At 37.1% G+C, this 23,520-nt stretch overlaps 1 protein-coding gene across 6 annotated transcripts in view; it reads left to right on the top strand.

The window, feature by feature from the left end:
* CFAP96 (cilia and flagella associated protein 96) overlaps positions 1 to 14,987 on the top strand; it is a 54,666-nt gene extending 39,679 nt beyond the window's left edge. For 5 of the 6 annotated variants that reach the window (XM_021007662.2, XM_021007657.2, XM_078148516.1 and 2 more), the window contains 5 exons: positions 234 to 371; positions 468 to 543; positions 5,956 to 6,135; positions 9,710 to 9,879; positions 14,752 to 14,987. In XM_021007662.2, coding sequence (XP_020863321.1) covers positions 234 to 371; positions 468 to 543; positions 5,956 to 6,135; positions 9,710 to 9,879; positions 14,752 to 14,800 — 613 coding nt within the window. In that variant the 3' untranslated portion in view covers positions 14,801 to 14,987. The remainder of the gene's footprint in view (positions 1 to 233; positions 372 to 467; positions 544 to 5,955; positions 6,136 to 9,709; positions 9,880 to 14,751) is intronic. The other variant, XM_021007663.2, reaches the window with a different exon arrangement.
* Positions 14,988 to 23,520: the final 8,533 nt, after the last annotated feature.

Genomic DNA, 23,520 nt, shown 5'->3' with positions numbered 1-23,520 from the left:
ATTAATTTCCTAGGAGATTATGAGTATTTTTTTGTGTAGAATATTTTAAACAAGCATAGTAAAATCCAAATAATATGTAAGATCTTATTATTCTTCACCTGAAAACTTATTAAAGGGGAAAATAGAATTAAACATTTCAGGACTATCAAGGGTTTATCCATCTTTTTGAAAGTTAGGAAAGTACATTTCTTTGCATATATCTGACTTAATGTTCTTGTTTTAATACATTTAAGATGTGGATTGGGCAGCTACTTTGGAACAATAGGTGGCCCAATTCCATTCTTCAGTGCCCAAGTAAAACCCAAAGAGAAATATATTGCTCCTGGAAAGAATTTGTACACAAATCCAGGAAAGAAAGGGACTGGATATGGGTAAGATACTTAATATTCATCCTTAAGCTTTTGTTGTCTATCATGTTCATAAAATTAGAATAAACTTAATTACCATTACTAATTTTTCTTCCATAGCTATGCAAATATTACCATAGGTAAACAGCTCTCGCACTCTGTTGACGTCTACGACACAGCAAAAGTAAATCTTCAGGTAAATTTTTTAGGAAAATTTCCTTTCTTCCAGGTGTATCTTGTTTAGCTTCATATCCTCACAGTATTTTTACCCTTGTAAGTTATATTTTGCTAGATACATTTTATGTCCATCTGTGTGTTCTTGGACAATAAGAGACAGATTCTCATTGATTGACGGGCATCCAGTTATGCAAAAAACAAAAAACCCTTTTTCACTCTCTAGCTCATTTTCAGCCAACAGGTAGAATTAGGTGAGAAGATCTGCCTTCCAGTCCTGGCTCTGCCATTTGCTACCTGTGTGACCTTAAAGGTCATTTTCTGGTCTTCATTTTCTGCTGTGTAAATTGAGAAATTCAGACGAGATGATCTTTCAGGTACTTTGTGTCTCTAAAATCCTTTGCCCCTATGATCCTTATCAAACTTTTATTTTTTTCCATCCTTTCGAAGGATCGGATTTTACTCCATGCTATACTTGAAACTTTCTAACTCCACTCTAAGCCCTGGTCAACCACTGGTCCTGTCACTTCTGTGTTACACCCCCCACTTCCCCCAGTTTTGGCCCTCCTTGTACCCACCTCTATCTAGGAACTATCAAAGAAGCTCAGGTAGTTGCTACCAGTACTGTATATTGAAGTGACATGGGTAGAAGAAGACAGATTATACCCATGGGAAAGAGAGGTGGGAGAAACACTTGACAGTTTATTTAATGTTTGTACATTAAAATATAATATAGTCATGATGTCAGCATATATCCTATTAGATTCCTTTTTTAAAATGTAGTGACTCTTTTGCAGAAATAGGACCATTTGCAGATAGCCTTCCCTATGAATGAAAGGATGGAGCCTTACCCTACTTGAGCAAACCACGTAGGGCCATTCAGAATGGACTGCTCTGTCAGAGTATTTAGAGAAATTGGTGGTAGTGAAAATGTAAAGTTGCCTTTGACTTAAGCTTCATGGAATTAACCAAGCACTGTACCCATTGTGAACTGTATAGTGCTACAGGACTATACAGGAATGCTTCATAGTATGTTGCTGCAATAACCCTGAAAGGCAATGAGATCAATATTTGGCAGACATAACCAAGATCAGAGGCAGCAATCCCAAGAAACTTGGGCAGATCCATTTGGCCACGTGAGGATTATTAACATTTCTTTTTATGCAGATGAACTACAACGTTTACACAAAATATTCCTACAAAGTGGGGAAGGGAATAAACACTAAGTTCCTACTGTGTGCCAGGCACTGTGCTAAACACTTTACAAATATTACTTCATTTGATTTCATAAGGACCCTAGGGGGTAAGTACTATTATCTTCATCTTATACTTAAGGAGATTGAGCCAGACAGAGGTGAAGTGACTTGCCCAGGGTAACACAGCTTGCAAGTATCTGTGCTGGATTTGAACTCGGGTCTTCCTGACCCTAGGTCCACTGCATCACCTAGTACCTCAGAGTGGTACTTTTCAGGTTGGATTACAATAACCTATTATTTCCATAAATGTAATTTTATTAGTGGATTAATAAATGCTTTTTCATTACTGAATTTAAAGGACTTGGTGTGCTTTAGTCTCTCTGTAGCAAGATTTTTTTAATTTTACGTTCTGACTTTGCTAAATGGCATACAATAGTAGTTCTATTTTGTCTTAGAAAAGAACATCATCTTATTCTGATTAATATTACAATTGCGCCTGAGTTCCTGTATCTTTGTTCAGATGTTCCATCTTCCTCTACTTAGAACCCTTTAATCAAGTTCAGAATCCAGTTAATCCTTAAATTGGCATAGTCATTCATTTATTCCATTTCATTAAACAAATTTGAGTGCCTTCTCCATGCTGGACGTTATGGAGGGATAAAAAAGAAGTGTAAAACATAGTCCCTACTTTCTTAGAACTTAGAATCTAGTAGGGGAGCTAAGATGTGCAGAAATGGGTATAATACAAAGCGGAAGAGGATAAGCATTAGGATAAGTATATTTAACCAGTAGTCCACAGACTGCAAAGAGGTCAATGAAAAGATTTCAGGGGGTCTTTGAAGTTGGATAGGGGAAAAAAAATCATCTTTATTTTCATTAACTTTTCTAATGAAGAATTCCTATACTAGGAAAAGGTCCAAAGTGCCATGGAGCTTATAAGAGTAAGAAGTCTAGATCTCCTCCCATTCTACATCTAATTAGCTTTCTATTAACTTCACGAATCAGCCTCTCTCTCCTGAATCCCCTTACCTTCAGTTAGAAGTGTAATGAAAATACCACTTTTAACATCCTCAGTTTTTGCTCTAGGACTTCACAACATTTAACAGTGTTTTCTCTGTTCCTTGTGGTAGTAGAGGCTGCTTATCATATCCTCAAAACATGCCCCAGCCAAACAGCAGACCTCTCTAGTTGTTTATGTCAGGGCTACAAATAGCTATCTCAGCAAGTCTCTAAGCAGGAAGTCACCAGTTGCCACAAAGTGTCCTGTCGTCTAACTATTACTAGATGGTACCTGTGGAAATATATTATCATTCCTTGGAGCAGGTGGTACCACTCCCCCATCTTACCAGAAGAGCTTCTATTACTTACCTTCAAATATCCAATGGTCCTTCTTCCCTTTTTCTGTATGTGACATTCTCCAGTTTCCTGACATAGGGTAGGATTCCCTCCTCTTCTTCATATCCATTTTCTTCTCTTTGAAGCATTTCTTCCAGTCTTAAAGAAAACCACTTCCATCCTTCCAATAATCTGGAGGATAGAGATGTGTTCCTCCAGCACTTTCACATTTTTCAGACTGGAGACCAATTTGCACCTTGTGCAAACATAACTTATTATTTGGTCATAGCAGCATACTTTCTGTAGATCTTTGCCTTCCAAACCTGCTTAAAGCAAGATCCTTAATCCTTTGTCTTGCTTTTGGTAATTTTTTTGTTAAACCTTTGTAGCTGTGTTGAGTGTGAATATTTATAGGTTGGTTTTCCAAAAGGCACAAGGAAACCATCTGCTAAACTGCCTTTGATTGCAAATTGGCACATTTCTTCTATGTCCTAACCCAATCAGCAGCCATTCTGAAAGCTAGAATCCAGTTATCTAATTAGATTTAATTATGTACCTACTTTCTCCTAGTCTTTGAACTCCAGTTATCTCTCTACTTTATTGATTGCTTTTGCACTGAGAAGGATAGAAGCAAAATGTTCAGCTGGTTGTTGAAAGCAAAGATGAAAAGAGACAGTAAGAGAACTCCTAGCTACTTTCAGTGAGATTAAGTCACCAGAACAGGCAAAGCTGATTGTGGAGCTGTTGTTGGTGATCTTTGAAAGACCTTTAAGAATGGGAAAAGTACAGCAAGACCAGGAAGGACAAAGGATTTTCAAAAAATGGAAGAAGGTAGAGTCATTATCGGCCATTGATCTTTACTTCAATTCCTGTCAAGATTCGAGAACACATTTAGTAAAGGGATTTATAAGTAAGCCTTTAGAAAGGGAAGCAGGAATCATTAAGAACCTAGGTGATTCATTAATAGCAAGTCATACCAGACTAACCTAATTTTGTTTTATTTTGTCAGAGTCAAACAAGGGGATACCATAGGCATGGTATACCTAGATTTCAGTGAAGCACTTAACAGGTTTTCGTGTTACCTCAGTAGTCAAGATGGAGAAATATGTTCACCTCCAAAATGGAGATGGATTCAGAACCAGCTAAATGAGTAGCTCCAAAACAGAAAGAGGTTTCTTAAAGAGATTAATAGAAAGATACAAGCCCCAAGGGAAAAGTCTAGTGGAGTGCTACAAGACTTTATCTTTGTCAGCATTTTTTGTTATTGAATAAGATGAAAGTATATCTGCAATTATTGTCAACTTTGCCAATGACTCAAAGTTGAGAGGGATAGCATCCAACTAGATAACAACACTGAGATCCAAAAAGATCTTGACATGCTAGAATGATGGGTTGAATCGAATTATGATGGAATTTAAAGGAGAGAAATGTTGACTCTTAGACTTGAGTTAAAAAATACACTTCAGCATAGGATATGAAAGTCATGGCTAGACAGCATTTCAACTGAAATAAATCATGGGTATTTTTGTTGACTGCAAAGCTCAATTTGAGTCAGAAGGGTAATATGATAGTCAAAAAAAACCAAACTAATATAATCTTAAGTTGCATTAAGAGGCAAGCATCCAGGAATAAGGAGGTCATTGTCCCTTCATATTCTACCCTGGTCAGTCACATCTGGAGTGTTGTGTTTGGGTCTGGTGACATTTTAAGGCCATTGCTATGAGGGAGGGTGCCTAGAGAAGAATAGCTAGGATGGTAAAAAGCCTTGAGTTCATTTCATATAAGGAATGGTTGAAGGAACTGGGGATGATTAGCCTGAAGAGGAGAAGGCTTAGGGGGAGATTTGATAGCTGTTTTCAAACATTTGAAGGATTGTCATGTAGAAGAATGATTGGACTTGTTCTGCTCTGACTCAGGAAGACAGAGCTAGGAAAAAAGTGTAGAACTTGAAAAAAGGCAAAATTAGACTTGATACACGGAGAAATTTCCTGACAATTAGAGCTATCCAAGAATGGAACAGGTTGCCTCAGGAGTTGGTGGCTTCCCCTTCTTTGGAGGTCTTTAAGCAAAGACCATATGTTGGGTATATCGTAGGGAGAACAGAAGTAGAAAGTAAAAATTCTTTTTAAGTATGCATTGGACCACATAGTTACTGAGCTTCCTTCCAACTCTGAAATTTTGTTAGGTTCTTTAACGTGGTAGCTCTCTCTTCAAGTCAGGTGGAAAAGCTATTGGACATGGTTGTCATGCCCTCCCTAGAAGCAGAACTAGAATCAGTGGATGGAAGCTTTAGGGACACAGAGATCAACTTAATACAAGAAAAAAACAATCATGAGTTTTCAAAGCATAGAAAGGACTTCCCTGTAAGACTGAGTTTAACACTTTGAAGATGTTTGAGTAAAGACTGGATGACCACTTGTCACTGATATTTTTGAGATAATTACTGATCAGATCAAACTTGAACTCATTGGACTCTGAGGTCCTTTCCACTATTATAGTCTAGATCAGTAGTTCCCAAAGTTTTTGTTTATTTTCTTTATGTTCTTAAAAATTACTGAGGACCTCCCCCCCCAAAGAGCTATTGTTTGTGTGTATAGCTATTGACATTTACTATATTAGAAATTAAAATGTCCTGGAATTATGATATTATAGTATTTTTGTGAAAATAGTTTTGACATTGTGGATCAAGGGACTTGGGAACCCTGAGAGGGCCCTGCACCACACTCTGAGGACCTCTGGTCTAGACTGATAGGAAGTTTTTTAACTAAGTTAACTTGTCAAAAAAAAAAAACCAAACCAACCCTTGTACTTAACCTTGAATCCAAGGTGCTTTTCTTCTGATCTTAATAATTTGTGAAGGGAAATTCCAAATTTATAAACTTTTACCACTACTTAATTTACAGAAACAGAACGAAGATCACCATCGGTTAATTAAAGGAACACCTTTCAAGTTAAATCTCTTTCCAAAAGATTATTTTGACAGTAATCCTTATTCCTTTGACAAAATTCTGCCACCACTTAAGAAACCAGAGCAGCTAAAAGCAATTGGAAGTCCTTTCAAGCCATCTTCTCCTCCTAAAAAGGTAAATTTATAGTTACAGATAAGCCAGTCAAGGAAAAATAAGAAATAGGTTAGATACTATTGCAGCAGGTAGAATTCAAAAGAAATGGTTAAGGCGAAAGAAATTTGGTATAGTTTAAATGAATACAGTGAAATATTGGGTGTATGACTGCGAGATATTCCTCATTTCCAATAAGGAGTGAAACAACAGAAATATGTATAAATTGATGTATATATCAGAAAATAGTAGGTCTACTCTCCTGAAGACTGCAGTAAAAGAATAGACAGCCGTCTGTTTGGCATGGTTTAGATGCAATCCTTTGGAAAGCAGGTGGATGAAGTAAATGATGTTCAGGGTTTCTACCAGTCATATTATTTATTCTATAATGTTTGTAAAAATATTAATTTTGTGTGTTGTAGAAGCCCCCTTAAATCCTTTAGTTTTTATTTTTTTCTTTCTAAGAGTGACCAAGAAATTAAAAAACATTGATGTTTTTTTACATTCTTTAAAATTCAAAGTAGCCCATTAAAACCCATATCCCAGTTCCAGCATACTAGCTTGATTAGTAATTTCTGTATTTATTTTAGAAAACTGATAACTTATCCAGACCAGATATTTCTGTAGCAAAACTATCATGTCGATTTCATTGCCAGAGAAAGGGTACCTGGTTACATTAGTCAGAAGGACTGAACTGTCATGAGGGACTGACCTCACTGATCTCTAAGGTTCCTGCCAGCTCTAATTCTGTGATCTTATGATCTCATAGAATTACCTTGGATGATTTTATACACAATGAAGCCAATATGTCCAATCCAGTGAGTGAAAAATTTAGTCAGTTATTTGTGTAGGTATTGGCTTATGTTTGGATTGACTTATACTAAGCAAGTGAAATTTGTCTCCTTTACTTTCAACTTCTCTTCTATTCCCTCTTTCCTCTTTGTAGCATTCACCTACCCCAAATCTTTGCAAGAATTACTGTGTGGCCTATAAACCATTCCCTATGGCACCCCTTTTCCCCTTGTACTTTTAGGACAACACTTCATCCTCTGGACCTAGTTTTCACCCTTCTGGCCAAACTACATTTGTCTTTTTCCCAGTTTCCTCAAGGCCTTACTTAGATGACTGACTTTCTGAAACCAATCCGTACCAAGTTGTCAACGACTGATTGTGGCTTACTGTATTAGTGTCTATATTCTAGTGGTTAGAGAGCTGGCCTTGAAACCAAAGACATCCAGTTTCAAGTCCTGCCCCTGACACATATTAGCTGTATGCTCCTGGGAAAGGCCCTTACCTTCCCAGCTCTAGGGAGCTCTCTAAGACTGTAAGTTGCAGGAGAAGGTGCCAGTCTGCTTCAGAGAGAGTTTCCTCACCAGGATATCCCCCATACCAATGAAATCATAGGTCCGGTCCCTGGCCCTATAATTATTTGCACCTGAATCATATTTACCATGACATTCTCACTGTTTCTGAAACTGGGAGACAAATGGAAGTTTTCCTGAATAGAGAGATGGCTCAATGTTTCTTAGGCAAATGAAGGAATTAGCAGCTGGTTTTATTGTCTACCCAAAGGCAAAAAGAAATACTTGGTCATTTTGTACTGCAGTGGCCATGATAAACTCTTGTAAAAAAGATTACCATGAAAATAATTGTAGCTTATGTGCCAGCATGTGTAGTAAAGAATGAGGAAATAGATGAATTCTGGGAAGAACTCAAAAAGTTTTTCCAAATTAAATCCATATACATTTTAATATTCAATTACTTCAGTACAAAGTTAGGCCAAGGGGGATGATGGTGACAAATATATTGGAAAACATTGTTTAGGAGTAAGAAATGAGAGAAATGTATAGAAACTTCATGCCTACATATCATGAATACTTTACTCAAAAAAGAGAGTCAGAAAGGCAAGGATTAAATACCATCCAAAAAATGAAATTGATTATATTCTGACAGGAGTTTATTGGCTAATGATATAAGAATTATTTCTAAATCAAAATCAAATTAGAAGAAAATCAAAATAAGAGAATATACCATTTGTAGACAGATCTACACAAACAAGTTATTGATATTCCTAAACTGAGAGATATTTTTTTAAAAAAGACATTGATATAGATTCTCAGTGTTTCCTTAGGAAGTTTAACTCAGTTGCCATGACAAGGATACAAAAATAGCTTATAAACTACTGTAGGCAGTATACATTTGATTTCTGTGAAAAGTGGAAAGGTATAGTTGCCAAGGGCCAACATTGATTCAAAATCATTCAAGATTCCTTAAAAGATATGGCAATAGAGATCACTTTTTTCAACAAATCCTTCAATTAGTTGTAAACTCATGAAGAACGTATTAACATTGTTTGCTACCATCCTGGATAGTAGAGTGTTCAGATGGAAGAGATGTTCCCTATAGATGGTAAGGCTCTCAAGATGCTGCTGTTTACAAATCAGAGATCACTGAAGTTCATAGCTTTAGAACTGAAAGAGGTCTTTCATTTTGCAGATGAGAAAACCAAGGCCTTGAGATGTTATGTGTCTTATCTGAGGTCACAGAGGTTATGAGGGGCAAAGACAGGATTTGAACTAAGGTCCTTTGACTACAAATCTAGCGTTTTTCCTCTGTAACACTGCAGTTTCCTAAATGAGATAAAAAATTCAGCCTAACTATACATACAAGAAAGAAACCACTGAACAAAGAATGCCTATAAGTGGATGAACATCTCATAGATATGGTCTGTCACATATGGTACCTTGGGCTGATACCATAAACAGAGACTAAACTAGATGTAAAAGTGAACAGGAGGAAAAAACTCTGCTCGTTTTATTTGGAAAATTACAAAGTGCTCTTAATGCCTTCAGGCTTCTCTCTAATATGAGGACCATTCTTTCTTTTTCTTTTTCTTTTTCTTTCTTTTTTTTTTTTTAACAGAAGTCATGGAATGCCATGGCCTCCAAAGAATTAAAGTTGTGGGTTGCCCATAGGGCAGTGGAATAGCTACATAGTAGGTTGTGAGTATACTGCAACTTATTACCAAGAAAGGCATAAAGAGCATTGTCAAAGACACACATGACCCAAAAAACAGGGAGCCCAATCACCTAGTGAGAGAGAAGGATAACAGATGGCACAATAGATGAGATAACATTTGTAGAGTGCTTAGCATGGGGCCTGGAACATAGTACCTGCTTAATAAATGCTTACTCCCTTCCCATGTGCTACACTTGTATCCAGGCAAGGTCAAGAGATCTAGATGAAGGGATCTAGCATATTGGATTCTGTGAAGGATAGAAGGGAAGATATGGATCAGATTCCCACAGGACGAGAAAGGCATTAGTGGTTTGCAGTCTCTACCCTTGGAGGTAGAAATCACATTAGTGAAATCATAGATCCATTGAAGTGTCAGAAAAGTATTTTAATAGTGGACTTCCTGAGCTGCAATTCCTTGACCAAAAGGAAAGAGTTTATAATGCAGCTGGTGATAAAGTGAGTATCTGTAGTCATTTGGTGGGGCACCTTAATTCTATTTAGTGTGCCCCGACTATGTATAAGGACAATTGCATTCTGAACATTTGTAAAATGTTTTTATATCTAAAACTTTTATTCATAGGCAGGTGGTATGAAAGCAGGAACATTTGACCCTTTCCCTCCATATATCAATGACCAATATGGGAAGAAAATTGGGGATAAAAGTGTTGCTAAACCAGAAAGGATTTTCCATCCAAGCAGTGGACCAAAGACCCGGCCAGTTTCAAGTATAATGTCTGCCAACGTCAAAAAGCAAGTATAGCTTTTTATTTTTTGCTTTGGTTTCTTTTGGATTGAACTTGCGATTTCATTGGTAGAAGTCTGGGTAAGGAAACTTATCTACTGATGAAATCAATCCCTTTTCTGCAACTTTTCAGTTTAAAAAATTTGGGCACTGAGAGGTCAAGTAAATTTACATAGGAATCAAAGGTAGGACTTGAATCCAGGTCTTCCTGACTACTAGACTACCTCTCCGTCACTATGCCTCAGCTGCCTCTCTAAGTAGAGCTTTTTCATTCAAGTTCACTTCAGTCCTTCCTTGAACTGTAATTTAATTGGTTTGCTTATGCCCACCCATGCAGACTGCAATCTTCTTAAAACCTAGTAGACCATCTTCAGAATATGCTTAGCCAAACAGTTCACCTCTGTGTCACCACCCTGATTATGTACTTATCTAAACTGATTCTTGGACAGCAGACAAATGCTCAGTTGCCAGGTCCCTTTCCAGCCTGATAGAACCTGTCAGAGCTCACATTCCTGCTGCCATAGCCTTTGACAACCGAGGGTCCCTTCCATGTTGTGATGAAGCACAGAATAGGACTTGAGTGAATATTTAACTCGTTAGTCCACACTAAATTGTTTTTAAGGTTTCCTCAGAATGTTCATGTTGTATAGTCTCTTAATGATGATTTTCCTCTTGTGCTGAAAAGGATGGGTGAAAGATCTTTGCCACCTTAAAATCCCCATTCTTGCACCCCACCCCCTACAAAAGTTAGACCTGTTCATTGTCTTGGAATCCTTGATTGGTTGAGATGAAGTTCACTCTACTAAACTATTCTTCTTTCCTAGCTGTGATTTTAGGGCAAAGTAAAAACATTTTATTGTCATTTGTTAAAGGCTTTCTATAGCCAAGCAAGGTATAATTACTGTTCAAGTGTAAATATTGAGCTTTGTTCTAAGAAACTGTCAGTCATGAATAATGTGAAAAGTACAAAACTGAATTTTCCATCTGTACCTCTGTAATAATTTTCCATGAAAACACAGCATTAGAGATAGATTGATTAGTGGTACTGTTCATCTCTTCATGGTTAGGTTTCCAAAAAATCAACTTAATGTGTTGAAAATTTAACACAGCAAAGAGGTAGGTCCTTCAGTGTTCAAATTTCTGAATTTTGTAGAAGCTATCTCTCAAGAAGTTAGATTATTTATCTTCTTCCCTCTTTCTGCCTGTTTATTTTATGGACTCATAGGGTTTAAAGCTGAAAGGGCCCTTAGACTACAACTATTTTATGATTTCACAGACAAAGAAACAGAGTCCCAAGGAGCTTGAAATTTCCCCAAGGTCACAAAAGTCCTGTGACTCCAAATGCAATTCTCTTTCCCCTACACCACGAAAATAGCCCTTCTACCATGTGGGGTGGGAGCAGATAGGTGGCCTAGTGGATAGAGTACCAGGGCTGGAGTCCAGGAAGACTTGTCTTCATGAGTTCAAATGTGGCCTCAGACACTTACTAGCTGTGTGACCCTGGGCAAATTACTTAACCCTATTTGCCTCAGTTTCCTCATCTGTAAAATGAGCTGGAGAAGGAAATGGCAAACCATTCCAGTATCTTTGCCAAGAAAACCCCCAAAAGGGGTCACAAAGAGTTGGACACACTTAAACGACTGAGCAACTGAACAACACTGTCTGGGACCCAAACCCCATTCTTATGCTCCTGTCTCAGTTGTAATAAATGCATCAAATCTGGTCTTCGGATCATAGGTCATCTAGTCCCACCCTATCAGTTCACAAATGAGGCCTAACTTTTCTAGGTGAAAAGACTAATAACCAGGAGTCTCACGGTTTGGAAATGGCAGAACTGGGATTTGAAATTAGGTTCTCTGACCACAAATCCTGCGCTCTCACTCTACCATGGAGGGTGGTGGGTCTTAATTTTAAGTTTTTCATGAGGATAGCTAGTATTCAAAAATTAGGTTAACATAATAAAAATAATGCTTTCTTTCACATAAAGAAATGGTGCAAGAAGATACGCATTTGAATTGTTTGTTGATGACAGTCATTATTTTGACTGGTCTTTATTGTGATCAGATTGCATATAAATGGGTTAATTAGAGATGCTCTTCACAACTCTTTATGGCTACATTATTGAAAACCAGCAACCAGTTTTTGAGAGAATCCATACATTTTCAACATTGCTTCTAGGGCATTAATTGAGCCATATAGTCTGTGGCCATTAACCTAACCAATCCAAAGGAATTCTATATTCTGTGACATCATTTTCATTGTTACTGTGATGTAACCAAACTAATCATTCCATCCTTCCAAAGGTGGACAGTACATCAGAGAGAAAAGCTGTTCTGGATCTTCTTCTAGACAATAAGGAGAAGTGTCATCTTGGAAGGAAATAACCATGCCATTTTAAAGTTTGTGATAGAATAGAGAAGCAGTATGCTGGAAGGAGGGCAAAGTGCTGGGACTTAGAAGTGAGATCTGAATTCAAATCTTGCTCCTAATATGCATTAGCCCAATGGCCATAAACAAATCACCTTACCTCTTTCTGTGCTCTAGAATAGCACTTCTTAAATATGTAGGTTGTGACCCCATGTGTCATTGCCACCCACAGTTTAAGAAGCACTGAAGGGTCAGGAGTGGAAGAAGTTTAAGAAGCCCTGCTCTAGATTCTTGGTCAAAAGGGGATTAATAATCTCTGCATTATCTTCTAGACAGAGTTGCTGTGTGGATTAAATTACATCGTAGTAAAGTAAACATTAGAAATTTTATGAAATTTGAATGCTAGGAAAATGTCAGCTATTGTTAGGATGGCACAATTGGCACATTCCTTGAATTTAGTGAAAACAGATTTCAAAGTGTGCAGAGAAAGAACAGATTTGATATCATGGCCTAGGCCAGAGGTGGGGAAGCTTCAGCCTTGAGACCTGGTGTGACTGAGTCCAAGTTTTACAGAACAAATCCTTTTATTAAGGGGAAGTTTAGATTCAGTCAAAGGGCCACACTTGAAGACCTAGAGGTCCACATGTGGCCTCGAGGCTATAGGTTCTGCACTCCAGCCTGTGCTTTCCAGGAAAAATGGCTCAAGAGGGAAGGCAGATTTTTTGAGAACAGAATTCTGATAACACAAGTACAAATGAAGTAGAACTATCTAATGAGACTAATGTGGCGGCAACAGAGCATCAACTAGTTGATGTCCAAAAGAGAGAATGTGGAAGAAAGGATAGGCAACTAAGTATGAATACAAAAGAGGACCTAGGTTCAAATCCTCTCCCTGATGGTTAGTAGCTGTGTGATTTCAGACATGTCATTTAATCTCCCTAGGCCTCAAGTTTCCTGAACTGTAAAATGAAGAGCATTGGACTACATGGCTTCTGAGGTCCTTTCCAGCTCTAAATCTATAATCCTTTGTGTGGCATGACCTTGTAAATTTAATGTCAGAACTAAAGCCCAAAACAAATGTAACATAGCTTTTTTTTTTTTGAAAGCCTGTTGTTAAACATTACCAGCACAGCCTTGGAAGGAACCCAGTCCCTCCTAAGGCAGCTCATTCCAGTTTGAATTTTAGGATGTTTTGTTTCATATGATGCCAAATTTCTGTCTTTGCAACTTTTGTCCATGGCTGCTAGTCCTTTTCTCTGGGATCTGGCAAACCCGCTTCCATGAGATAGCTTTTCAAACATTTGAATATTTGAGCTCCCTGTCAGCTCTTGATTCTGTTAACAAACTTTCAGAATCCAATCCACTTGTGACTTGGTTACTGTCTCTATAGAAGAGAGACCACGTAGCCTTAGTAAGAAAGTGGGGAATCCTGGAATTTCACTCCGTTGTTCTTTGATAGGTGACAAATTGGTCTCCCTCAGCCGAAATTTTCTTCTTCATAAAACAGAATAGGCAGTTAAATTGGTAATGCTTTTTCCAAAGTAGAACAAAGCAAAGCAAAACAAAAACAAGACTATTTTTGTTGTTGTTGTTGTTCTTTAATCTTGAGAAACAAAACATTATGGAGACACACTGACTATGTTATCCGTGTGGGGGGAGGAGGTTGTTGCCTGCTCTCTGGAAAGTAAGAAATTTATTTTCTGTTTTAATTAGCTATCAAATCAAATAAATAAGCAGCTTACATATGCTGTTAATTATATATGCTTACAAAGCACATTACATGGGGCAGCTAGGTGGCGCAGTGGATAGAGCACTGGCCCTGAAGTCAGGAGGACTTCAAATCCAGCCTCAGACCAAACACTTGACATTTCCTAGCTGTGTGACCCTGGGCAAGTCACTTAACCCCAATTGCCTAAAAGCAAAAAAAACCCAAACAAAGCACAATACACACACATACACATATATATGCTTATATATTATATATGTTTACAAAGCACAACCCTGTAAGGTAGGCACTACAAATAGGATTATTCTTATTTTAAAAATGAGGAAGTTGATACTTCCTCATGATACTTTTAAGCTGCAGTCCAGAGCTCAAACCCAGGTCTTCCAGGTTGCTGTGCTCTTTCTGTCATACCACACTGTCATCATTTTCAGCTCACTGAATTCTGTTTGATTTCAAGATTTTATGAACATTTTGCCAACCTAGAATTATGTATTTTAAAAAACATTTTAAGTTAGTAAATCCCAAAACAATAGCATTAGAATCTATAGTCCAAAATTTGTGTTCTTAAAGCCTAAAATAGGCTTTCATTTTTTTTTCTAATTAATTGGCTTTACACAGTGAAGATAAAATAGTTTGTTTTGAATTTGGTGGAATACATTTGTCATCAAAAATGTAGAAAACTTGAAATTAGATTGAAAACTTGAAAATATTTTTCAGTTAAAAAAGTGTATCTGTTGATATGACCTGCATGTATTTAAAAATTAAATTTCTTTTTCTCCAATTTTAGGTCATTAAATTCAAAGAATTACCTGACTGCATCTGTACAGTCCTACTAGTACCTGAGAGAAGAAACTTCCTCTGATCACCTAAGTGTCAGTAATTCTTTAGCAGTCATTTTTAAATAAAATAACATTACAGAATGTTTCTGGAAGTGGCAATTCAGATATATGAGACAAATTTTAATCTTTTATTATTTTAATGTCTTGAAGAAATTTTTTATAATTAAATAGTATGAATGATTCACTGTGGTTAGCATGATTTGTTCTATTTATTTTTGTTATTTCGACATCTTAGCCACATTTATACATTTTGAAGTTCAGAATTTTCAAGCTTTTACTCCGAGTTGAGAAATTAATGTAAAAAAAAATTTAAGCCTTATGTTTTGCTCTTCTTTCCTGAAAATGTTCAAGAATAGAATTTTTAAATGCCTTCTCAAAGGTTAAGAGTTTATAAAGAGTAAAGATTAGATGATTCCACCCTGTCATGTAGTTCCATGACTTTAGGTATGTATTTTTGCATTTAATTGAGTAAATTATTTAAATTTGCATAGTTTACATGTGTCTTCTGCTATAAGAGTTATACTTCAATGTGATTTTATGGCATGGAGATAATCTTGGGTTCTCAAAGGCTAAACCAGTAAAATACGTGTTCTGACAGGCTCTACTAAGCTAGAAAAATATTGAGAAGAGCTGCAGCTACATTTTGTGTCTGATGGCTCAAGTACCAAGCTAGCTAAGGATGGAGAGGCTCATTAGTGTACAAAATCGCTGTAAGTTATTCTGTTTGGGATGTGTAGTCCTTTTCTCTCTAGTCTAAATGGTACAGGAATCAGTCTCAGGCAATTTGAATAACCCCTTTACATTAGGCCCATCGAGATTTGTGGGTTCTAAACAAACAGTTTGGAAAAAAGCTGGAAACTCAGCTGAATCGCTAGACTAGGGGACTCCCAACTTTTTGATCATGTACCCTTATCAGTAAAATGCTTTTTCATTAGAATCTTGTAGAAGTAAAATTTTACTCTGCTTAGTTGTGTATATCCCATTCCCCCTAGTCTCAGTGATACAGGATGAAGTCCCAGGACCAGGAAAAGACCATTCATTCAGTTGGCCACACAATGACTTGCATTTCTATTGCTCTGGCTTCTTGGGTGTCTTTTTAAGTTTTTCTGAAAAAAAAAGAAGGGATTGGACTTCTGCTTAGGGCAAAGGGGATAAATGGCAGAGAAAAGATGGAACTACTCAACCTGTATTTTGCTTGGTTTCTCTGCCAAGGAAAATGACCTTTAGGCTGGAAAGGACAAGCCAGAAATGGCTCATCAGAGTTGAAATGGAAGATAATTAGGGACATGTTAATACAGCAATTTATTGCTTTTCACGAATTCAAGGCACCAGCTATATCTTTATAACTAAACTTTATAACTGAAGTTATATCCCAGGGTACTGAAAGAACTGGTGGATATAATTGCTGAGCCAATGTCAGTTACCTCAGGAAAGATAGGCACAGAGAGACCAGCTGTAGAGTTGCAGGAGTAGAGAAAGGCAAATATCATCTTGTCCAAAACGAGGAAGAAACAACATAGATGTAGAGAAAGCAATTGAGCTATACTGTAATTCTTGGCAGAATTCCAGAATGTATTATTAAAAGGATGGTTATTGAACATTCATAAAAGAAAGCAGACCATAAAGCCAGCATGGCTTCATTGCCGTGACTGGCAAGACTAGTAAATCAGAAGTCTATAGGTAGTTGACCTTGATTTCTGCAAGGCATTTGACAGTCTCCTGTGTTATTCTTGTGGAGAATATAGAGACAGCTAGATAGCTGTATGTTTAAAAGAATTTGGAACTTGGTGAATGGCCAGATCCAATGAGTAATGTTTAATGTTCACTTGGAAGGAGGGCTCTAGTGGAGTGACCTAGGCATTTGTGCGTGACCCCCGGGTATTTCTATCAATGACTTAGCTAAAAGTGTAGATGGAGGGCTTATCAAATTTGCATGACAAGAAGCTAGGAAGGATATCTGAAATATGTGAAAAAATCAAGATCCAAAAAGACTTCAACATCCTGAACCTTGGGCAGAATCTAATCAGATGAATTTTAACAGGCATAAATGTAAAGTCTTAGGCTTGGGTTCAAAATACCAACTTCACAAATAAAAGATGAAGGAGACAAGGCTAGATAGTAGTTCATCTGAAAAAGATCTTAGTGAAACAAGCTCAATATCTGTGCAAAAAATAATGTGACTTGAATTTGCATTAAGAGAGAGGCCTAACTATTCAGGACTCACTGGACAGAGATAGGTCACACAACATTAGTTGTATTTAATGCGTTCAGTTCTGAATCCCACATTTTAGGAAGGACATTGATAAAGTCAAACTTGGCCTCAGAAAGCAAAATTAGGAGTGTTGAAAATGGATAAAAACATTCTTGGGGTAAGGAAAAACTTCCTAATAATTAGAGATATCATTTTCCTATATAGGCATTGGGCTGTGTCAATATAATGAAAATAACGATATTATCTAAATTAATTAATAGATTTACCTCTATGCCAATAAAATTACCCAGCAGGTTACTTTATTGATTTATGCAAAATAATAACAAAACTCACCTGGAGGAAGGAAATGTCAAGTTCTCAAAGGAGATAATTTTTAAAAGTAGGAATGAGTGGGGACTTGAACTTCTCTACCTCACACTATATTATAAAATAGTAATCATAAAAAAATATTTGGTGCTGGTTAAAAACAAAATCTACAGGTAGGGAGATCCTTGGTCAAAGGAACAGACTTAGGTAAGCAAAATACAAAATACAAACAAGTTCTTAATCAATAAGGACTGCTGGGAAGACTGGAAAGTAGTTTGGCAAAAATGAAGTTTAGACAAATATCCTATACCACATACTCCAATAAGCCCCAGCTGGATACAAGACCTAAATATAAAAGGATCCATCATGGAACTGAGTAAGAATTGAAGGAGATACCTCTTACCACTATGGCTAGAGGGAGAATTCTCAAACAAGGATGAAAATGATCACTGAAAAGAAAATACATAATTTTTGTTAAACTTTTTTTTCTAAAAAAAAATCCTTTAGATGAACAAAATTAATGCAGCTAAAATAAGAAAACTGATAATTAGGGGGAAAATATTTATCTCTAAGACTTGCTACACGGGATATATAGGGAACTGATATAAATATACTAGAACAAGCATCATTCCTCAGTAGGGGAGTAGTCAAAGAATATGCAAAGGCATTTTCTTTTGTTTGTTTTGTTTTTGCTTTTTGGTGAGGCAGTGGGGTTAAGTGACTTGCCCAGGGTCACACAACTAGTTAAGTGCCAAATGTCTGAGGTCACATTTGAACTCGGGTCCTCCTGACTCCAAGGCTGACAAACCATTTTCAAAAGAAAAAATGTAAACTATCATCAACTGTAAGGAATGCTCTAAATTATTAATAAGAGAAATGCAAACGAAAACAACTCTAAAATTTTTGCCATATACCATTAGATTGGCAAAGGTGAGAAATGACAAATCCAGGCACACTGATGTTTGGTGGGTTCAGCTGTTCAGCCATTAAGGAAAATAATTGGAAACTATACTAGGAAAGTTATTAGATCTTACATATGCCTTTTCCCAGTATACTACTAATGGACACATAGCCCAAAAGGCCAAAGACAGAAGGGAAGGCTCCATTTGTCCAAAGATATTTATAGTAGCAATTTTTGTAGCAACTGAAAACTGGAGAAATAATTGGTACCAATCAATCAAGAAATGACTAAACAAATTCTTGCATGTAAATGTAATAGTATATATTCCATCTTAAGAAATTGTAAAGAATTCAGAGAAAGTTGGGAAGACTTGTAAATGCAGAGAGTGAGAAGAACCATGCAAATAATTTATACAATGACTATAATGTAAAGGAAAAACAGAATTAAAAGATGTTAGAGACCAGGAGTTGTAGCACACACCTGTTATCCCTGCAATTGGGGGAGGCTAAGGTTGGTGTTCTGAACTTCAGTAAGGATAAAGTCAATCTCAATTCCATAACCAATATGCTAAGCCTCCACGAGTGGAATGCCACCAGGTTAAGAAAGGGAAATCCACGTTGGGAAAAAAAGAGGCTAAAGCTTTCTTACCAGTTGGGCCAATAAGTGGCCACTGTACTTTCATCTGGGCCAGGTAGGGAGACCCAGTTTAAAAAAAAGACATTAGAATTCTGATCAATCAAGTGACCAGTCAACTTCAAAGAACCTATGGTTAACATAAGGAAGATTCAGGTATTGCCTGCCAACCCCCCCCCATCTTCACCTCTCCTCTTTCATACCTCTTTTTTGTGTGATAATTTATCCCACTCTACCTCTCCCTTCCCCCTTCTCCCAGTGTATGCTTCTTTAAGGGACTCCTATACAGATAGCAATAAACAACACTAAAGTGTGCTTTGAAATTTAACAGTAGTTATTTTAAAGCAAATGTTTGGGCCTATTGGGGAGAAAACATTTGGGAAAAACCTACTTAATTGAAGCATGTAAATGGAAGACCTGTCTTCTCTATGATTTAGCCATTCAGCAATGTTTCTTTCCTAAACTGAAAGCCTATCTAGCAGCGAGAAGGCTCCAAACTGCAAAGCACAGCATCGCTTTGCTAAAGCTATTTGAGAGTTCATGTGTAAATCTTAAAACTTGAGAGTTGTAATTATGGCCCTTGACCTCATTGTACTATGAAATCACAGCCTATCTTGCTGTATGAGGTGTTTCAAAATAATAATAATAACATTTATATAATGCTTTAAGGTTTGTAAAGCACTTTACATATATCTCATTTGATGCCCACAGTGTGAAGGTGCCATATAAACCTGTGAAATGTGTATTGCCTATGATTCCCATTCAGTATTTCCTAAGTCTGTCATATCTAACTTTTTAAAATTTATATTCAGATCCTTAACCTCTTCCTTGTTTGCCTTTGTATTAGATATGTCTGAATCTTAAAGCAATTCCTCAAGATCCCCAACAATTTTTGTGTTGCTGTCCACTTCTCTGTGTTGTTTATTTGGCTTTTACTTAAGATATTAAGATAAAATGCTTGTGTGTGTGTGTGTGTGTGTGTGTAGTATTAATATTATCTATGGTGATATCTATATTATCTAATATCTAATACTTAAATGTAATGCTGTTTCCTTGCTTATCTCTTTTAACCATGTCTCTCTGTACTGTGGCCTTGTCTGAGATCATGACTGCCAGCTCTGTTTTTTGGGAGGGTTCACTTGTGGCAAAATAGATTCTACTTTAAACTCTTAACTCTGTAAATCTTTTTGTGTGTTTCTTTAAAAAACAATTTAAACATTTATTTTTAAATTCTGAGTTACAAATTCTCTTCCTCCCTCCAGTACCTTCCGCACACATTGAAAAGGCAAGCAATATGATACTTATTATATATGTGAAGTCATAAAAAAACACATTTCCATATTAACCATGGTCCTCCTTCCCCACCCAACTCCCCACTCGCCCAAATCAAGAAAAGTAAAGTGAAAAAAATATGCTTCAAGTGTCACTCAGAGTTCATCAATTCAACTCTCTGGAGGTAGACAGCATTTTTCATCATGAGTACTTTGGAATTGTGGATCAGAGTAACTATGTGTTTAACAATTGATTTATTGTTACAATATCATTGTTAATGTGTACAGTGTTCTCCTGGTTCTTCTCACTTCACTTTGTATCAGTTCATAAGACTTCTTAGTTTTTTCTGAAACCATCCCCTTTGTCATTTCTTTTTTTTCCCTTTGTCATTTCTTACAGCACAATAATAGTCCACCACAATCATATACCATAACTTGTTTAGTTACTCCCCCTCAATTTCCAATTCTTTGCCATTACAAGAAGAGCTTACACAAATATTTTTGTACATATGGATCCTTTTCGTTTTTCTTTGATCTCTTTGGGATATAGACCTAGTAGTGGTATTTCACACAGCTTGAAAGCACTTTCAGGATAGTTCCAAATTATTCTCCAGTGTTTGGACCAGTTCACAATTCCAACATTGCATTAATGTACCTGTTTTTCCACATCCCTTCCAAAATGTCACTTACCTTTTCTGTCACATTGGCCAATCTGATAGGCATGAGGTTGTCTTAATTTACATTTCTCTAAATATTTGTGACTTAAAAACATTTTTTCATTGATAGCTTTGCTTTCTTCTGAAAACTGTTCATGTCCTTTGACCATTGAACTACTTTTTTTAAAAATAAATTTGGCTCAGTTACCTCGAAGAAACTTGCTATAAAAAATGTTTTCCCAGTTTCCTGTTTCATTCTAATTTTAGCTGCATTGGTTTTGTTCTGCGAAAGCCTTTTAATTTCATGTAATCAAAATTATCCATTTTACCTCTTGTGATCTTTTCTATCTTGTTTGGTCATAAACGCTTTCCTAATCCATAAGTCTGACAGGTAGTTTTTTCCATGCTCCCTAATTTGCCCCATATTACCCTTTATGTCTAAGTTTTGCATTCATTTTGACCTTACCTTGGTATATGGTATGAATTGTTGTTCTGTCCCTAGTTTCTGCTAGACTGCTTTCCAGCTTTCCCAGCAATTTTTAATGAGTAGTGAGTTCCTGCCTCAAAAACTTAGATATTTGGGTTTATCAAACACTAGATTCTGAAGTGTGGTCATTTACTTCTGTATACTGTGTACCTAATCTCTTGCACTGATCAATCACTCTATTTCTTTGCTAGTACCAGATTGTTTTGATGATTACTGCTTTTTAGTATGGTTTGAAATTTGGTACTGAATAGGCCACTTTCCTTCACTTTTTTGTTGATTCCCTTGATATACTTGACCTTTTGTTCTTCTAGATGAATTGTTTTGCTGGGCAGGTTATTCTTGGTTTTAAACCTCGCTCCTTTGAATACAATATTCTTATCATATTCCAAGCCCTCTGATCCTTTAATGTAGAAGCTACTAAATCTTATGTTATCCTGATTGTGGCTCCACAATACTTGAATTGTTTCTTTCTGGCTGCTTACGATATTTTCTCCTTGACCTGGGAACTCTGGAACTTGATGGGTTTTCATTTTGGGATCTCTTCCAGGAGGTAATTGGTGGATTCTTTCAATTTCCATTTTACCCTCTGGTTCTAGAATATCAGGGCAGTTTTCCTTGATAATTTCTTGAAAGATGATGTCTAGGCTCTTTTTTTGATCATGACTTTCAGGTAGTCCAGTAATTTTAAAATTATCTCTCCTGGATGTATTTCCAGGTCAGTTGTTTTTCCAATGAGATATTTCACATTGTCTTATAATTTTCATTCTTTTGGTTTTGTTTTATAATTTCTTGATTTCTCATAGAGTCATTAGCTTCCATTTGCTCCATTCTAATTTTTAAGGAATTATATTCTTCAGTGAGCTTCTGCACCTCCTTTTCCATTTGGCCAATTCTGCTTTTTAAGGCATTCTTCTCCTCATTGGTTTTTTGGACCTCTTTTGTCATTTGGTCTAGTCTGTTTTTTAAGGTGTTATTTTCTTCATTTTTGGGGGGTCTTCTTTAACCAAGCTGTTGACTTGTTTTTCATGATTTTCTCGTATCACTCTCATTTCTCTTCCCAATTTTCCCTCTACTTCTCTTATTTGATTTTCAAAATCCCTTTTGAGCTCTTCCATTACCTGAGACCAATTCATATTTTTCTTGGAGGCTTTGGATGTAGGAGCTTTGACTTTGTTGTCTTCTTCTGAGTGTATGTTTTGATCTTCCTTGTCACCAAAGTAACTTTTTATAATCACGAGGTTTTTTTTGTTGTTTGCTCACTTTCTCAGCCTATTACTTGACTTTTCAACTCTTTGTTAAGGTAGGGTTCTGCTTCTAGGGTAGAAGGCACACTGTCCCAAGCTTTAGAGGTTTTGTGAAGCTATTTTCAGAGATACTTCTAGGGATCTATATGTTTTCAGTTCTTCCAAGGTGGTATGATCTAAGGAGAGGTGTTTACACCTCTCCTGGCCTGTGCTCTGTGAGTGATCACAAGCACTCTTTTCTTCCCTGGGAACTGTGAAGAGGGTTCTCTCTGCACTGCTGCCACAAGTTCTGCCATGCTGGTGCTCCTCCTTGCCCCAGGACTGCAACCCAGATCCAAGTATGGGCAAAGCAACAGAGTCCTACCTCAGTGCTAGCAAAGAGACCCCTGTAATCTCCTTCTGACCATTTGTTTGATCTCCTTTCCATCTGTGGGCTGAGAGCTCCAGAAGCAGCCACTGCCACTGCAGCTGCTGATTCGGTCACTCCCAAGGCCTGCTCTTGGTTTGCTGGGACTGGGACTGTGCTGGTGCGGCCTATGCTGGACTGTGCTCCTCTCTCACCTAAGTCTGACAGATCTTTTCTGATGACCTTGTAAGTTGTCTTTGGTCAATGTGGACTGAGAAGTCTGCAAACCACCACTGCTGCCAGTGATTCAGTCCCCTGAGGACTACTCCAGGTTTGCTGGGGCCTGGACTGAGCTCCTCTCTCAGCCTGGTGCAACAGATCTTTTCTGTCAACCTTCCTGGTTGTCTTGGGCTGGAAATTGGTTTCACTCTGTCTTTTTGTGGGTTCTACTGCTAAGGTATTTGGAGGGGTTTGGGGGAGAGCTCAGGCAAATCCTTCCCTTTATCCTGCCATCTTCTGGATACATGAATTTACACATAAAGATACCATAAGCAAATTAAGAAAGCAAGAAGTAGTTAAGTTGTCAGCTCTTTGGAGAAGTAAAGAATACATAATCAAACAAGAAATAGAGAGCACTACAAAATATGAAATAGATAATTTT

Source organism: Phascolarctos cinereus, unplaced genomic scaffold (assembly GCF_003287225.1).
Source record: "Phascolarctos cinereus isolate Bilbo 61053 unplaced genomic scaffold, phaCin_HiC Scaffold_9;HRSCAF=440, whole genome shotgun sequence".
Classification (NCBI taxonomy): domain Eukaryota; kingdom Metazoa; phylum Chordata; class Mammalia; order Diprotodontia; family Phascolarctidae; genus Phascolarctos; species Phascolarctos cinereus.
Note: the sequence above shows the minus strand (reverse complement) of the source record. Positions and strands in the feature narration are given on the sequence as shown.